This window comes from Aplysia californica, unplaced genomic scaffold (assembly GCF_000002075.1).
Source record: "Aplysia californica isolate F4 #8 unplaced genomic scaffold, AplCal3.0 scaffold00202, whole genome shotgun sequence".
Taxonomy (NCBI): Eukaryota; Metazoa; Mollusca; class Gastropoda; order Aplysiida; family Aplysiidae; genus Aplysia; species Aplysia californica.
In genome coordinates, this window is record NW_004797472.1 from 311,036 (window position 1) to 315,152 (window position 4,117).

At 40.7% G+C, this 4,117-nt stretch overlaps 1 protein-coding gene across 1 annotated transcript; it reads right to left on the reverse strand.

The window, feature by feature from the left end:
- Positions 1–723: 723 nt before the first annotated feature.
- LOC106011861 lies at positions 724–3,069 on the reverse strand. The gene is made up of 3 exons (XM_013082962.1): positions 2,591–3,069; positions 1,571–1,720; positions 724–852 (listed from the first exon to the last, which is right to left on the reverse strand). The coding sequence occupies exons 1-3, from the start codon at positions 2,714–2,716 to the stop codon at positions 724–726; spliced, it is 405 nt and encodes a 134-aa protein (XP_012938416.1). The 5' UTR covers positions 2,717–3,069.
- Between the last annotated feature and the right edge of the window lie 1,048 nt (positions 3,070–4,117).

Genomic DNA, 4,117 nt, shown 5'->3' on the forward strand with positions numbered 1-4,117 from the left:
ATAATTATAATTATAATAATAATAATATAATAACAATAATAATAATAATAATAATTGCTTTTATACATTGCATTTCCACGCTCTACAGCATGCTCTATGCACTTCACAACTATCATTACCCCAGCAGACCCTAGAACTCTCACAAACATTCTTGGCTTCCAGGGAAGCATACAGTGTAAGCTGAGGATTTCACGCACTCAAACAGTAACAAACTGACAAGATGGTTCACTATCTATAGCCGGGTACCCATTTCCTCTTGGGTGAAGTGAGGAAAATTCATGTACAGTGTAAAGTAAAGGACACAATATCAGGCCCCATTTTAGTAAGAGTTTTAAGGCACTTGCAACACAAATGATAATAACAATAATAATTTTAAAAATAAATATATAAAAGTGAGGAAAATAAATTCATGTACAGTGTTATGTAAAGGACACAATATCAGGCCCCTGATGGGACTCAAACCTACAACCTTACGTTTGCAAGTCTGAGAGTCTAACCACTAGGCCACCAACGCCACAATAGATTATATAAGTGCCAAAGATTAGAGGTGTTACTAGAGAGTAACATACAAATGAAAGAAGGAGGAGAGATAAGGACAATAGATATCATTATCAAGTTATTTGAAGAATTGCATTAAAAAAAGCTTGACATGATGTGAAACTCAAAATCTTTGACGTCAAATTTCTCAGCACCATATACTGAGCAGATAGAATGTTGTAATTCTTAAGTAGCAAAGTAACCAAGTAGGTTCAAGTGCAGACAACTCACCATAGTGGACTGTGGTGCGATAGCAAAAGTTGCCTCCCCATCGTCCTCGTCTTCGGAGCTGCTAGACGTCTCCCACTCCACAGTCTGAGGTCATAGAGGTCAGCAAGTAAGGAGGGTGTGGGGGTCAGTGGGGAGAGAAAATTTTTTAAGTTTTAGTGGAGGCTTTACGGCACTCGCAACTGCTTAAGGTTATATAAGCGCCAAGGGGTGGATGTCAACAGAGAAGTTTTTATAGAGAATCCGGCTTACTCTGTTCACCTCTCTAGCTTCAACAGCACAAAGTCTGCTTCGACTACAAAAGTGTGACTAACATACAAAGGAAGTAGAGGAAAAAATTACGATAGTAAGGATTAGGAAAGAAAACACAACAGTTCCCTGTTGCAGTTCAGGCACAGTTATGAGCATGACATTGATGAATCAGCCCTTTTACAATTCTACTGTGCATTAGAACAAGTTAATGTCCTCCCCTTTGGGAATGGCTTAAAGACGAGGGAGAGAAAGCAACAAAACAGAACGTGTAAAGAGAGAGAGGCTTGACCATCTGAGACTGATTTGAATAAATCCTGCAAGCAGGCAGAGACATAAATTAATTCCTTTTTTTAATAAAGTGAAGAGAAGAAAATCGACACAAAAACAATAATTAAATACTGAGTGAATATACAAGCACATACATACACACAAAAAAACCCACACACATATACATACCCCCCTCCCCCACACACACACACATACACAGACACATACACACACACACACACATTCACACAAACAAACACACACACACAGAGACAGACAGACTAACCTCGTCCCACTGTCCCAGGGCATGCAGTATCAGTTTCTTTTCTTCGAGGTAAAAAGGATCCCCGAGTCCCTTGTAGGGTCGGAAGTTGTGGGCGTAGAAACCCTGGTCTGTTCTCTGCTGCAGTCTGCGGTTGTAGTTCCACTGGCGAACCTGGGAACATACACAGAAAGATGAAGATCATCATCATCCTCATTCCCTTTCTCCCCCTGCACCGGGGTACAGGCCACGGACAAACACTTTCCACCATTCTCTATCCTGGGCTAGCCTCTTGATGTTATTCCATGTCTTCCCACTTTTCTGTACATTAGTTTGTGTGATTCTTCTCCAGGTTCCACGTGGTCTTCCCCTTGATCTCTTACCCTGTGGATTTCAATCCAACAATTTCTTTGTTATGCAGCTGCCTGACTTCCTGAGAGTATGCCCAATCCATCGCTGAAGATACTCATCATCAATGTCTTTCACCCTTGGCAGGGTATAGGCCACATACAAACTCCTTCCATTTACCAATGTCAAGTCTGTGGTCCTCTACGGCTGCAAAACTTGGAAGACATCAAAAACAGTACTGAATAAAGTCCAGATTTTCGTCAGCAGATGTATGAGGAGTATCCAGAGAATTAAGAGGCTGGATAGAATAAGAAATGAAGAGCTGTGGGAAAGGACAGGATAAAAGACGAAGATACTCAATCAAAATCCCCACTTGTGAAATGAACTTATGGCATCACAGATGCCGGTCATTTGTGTTAGAAAGAAGTACACTAACCCGAAAGTGAGAAAAGTAACAATAGACAGAGACACAGAAAGCAAGAAAGAGAGAGAGGGAGAGAGAGAGAGAAAGAGAGAGAGAGAGAGAGAGAGAGAGAGAGAGAGAGAGAGAGAGACAGAGACAGAGACAGACAGACAGACAGACAGACAGAGAGAGAGACAGAGAAGAAAGAGACCCAGTTATATCCCAAGACTTTACAAGACACTTGGTCACACTATCAGACTGCGTGAGAAAGGAGGTCCAAAACCAAACCTTACCTCATCTCTGGTAGGGCTGGTTGGGTTGTAAACCTGGGCGCTGCGGGCCTGGAGTTTGAGTCCCTTCTGACTGTCAATGGGCAGAGGTACGGCCTTAACGTACAACCTGGGGTCTCTGCTAGGCATTTTGGTGGTCGGCTCTCTGTGCTATCACTGAAGTGTGTAGTACACTTAGCCCTGGAGAGATGGGACCAAGAAAAGGGGATGGGGATGTTAACATTTGTAAATTGTTCTAGTAAGAAGGACATGTTTGGGATTTGGTTTGGAAATGGTCGGGAGGGGGAGGAGGAGGCATGAATACAGTATGAGTTCATGGAAAGGAAAAGGGAGAGGGCACCCAAAAAAATTAAGACGGGTGAAAAGATGTTCTTTTATTTGCTCAAACTTCACTAATTATCTTTATTGTCACAAACTGCTTTTCCTAATAAATAGAGAAACCTCATAATTTCAAGAGCGAACAACTCAATTTTGATACCAAAAAATCTACACAGTGACAATATATGACTTGGGACATTTTGGCAGAAAACTTTTATTTGAGCACACAGTCACTCAACTGTTTTCTTTACTACAGAACCGCAAAGTAATCAATAACGCTTCTGCTTTCAAGTAAATATGACCTGAAAGGCCATTTAATTAAAAGACTCTGCAGTTGATCATTCTTGTTTTTTATCGTCCACCAAGTGAGGAGACCTTTTTGTCTTTTAGAGAACATGAGACTAACTGAAATTAGCTGTGTAAAGGGTCCGCTAAAATTCCTAATGAATTTGACAATTTCATAGGGATCTATACTGCTCACTGGATGGATAGCTTGACATCTTGCATATGGGCCACTTTTCAATAAGGGTTATATTTCTGTTGCATGCGCACGCCTAAATTCCTCAAATTTTTACAGTCTGTTCGGACTGTTTCTATACGATCAAGCTCAAGTAATTTGTTGATAATTTACTCCACAACCAGGCATACTGAGGACGCCCTTCACTACATGAGATGTTTCATTTTAGTCAGGATGAAGTAGAATCAGGCGCTCATCAATTTTTAGTAATAGGGAGTGATTGATATCATCTTCGTGCTTGCCATTTGCCTTTCTTTCAATGAAAACAGTTATCCACATGTTTTCAAGAAAAGTCGAGATATTTAGGATTGAAGGAGTTGGGGGTAACATGGTTTCAGAAGTAAAATCAGAGAGGAAATGGCCACCAAAGTTTGATGACTTTAAACCCTTGAGAGTCCCTGGAAACTGTAAATTTACTTCTTTTTTTTTTTTCATTTAATCAACATATTTCAGAAAAAACCCACACAGTAATGAGTTTTAAAATGGACTTGAAAGGTTTTGCGCCCCAATAAAAAAGAAAACTGAGAAAACATTACCCATTGACCAGAAAAATGGCAGTTTCTTTGATATTTCGTTATTTTCACGAGCACCTGATTTCTCTACGATGCCTCACATTTAGCATAACTCTTTATCTCCGGCAAGCCGCGGTGAGCCATTGATAGCGGCTCGGGCACATTCCTTTACGACGACTTCGA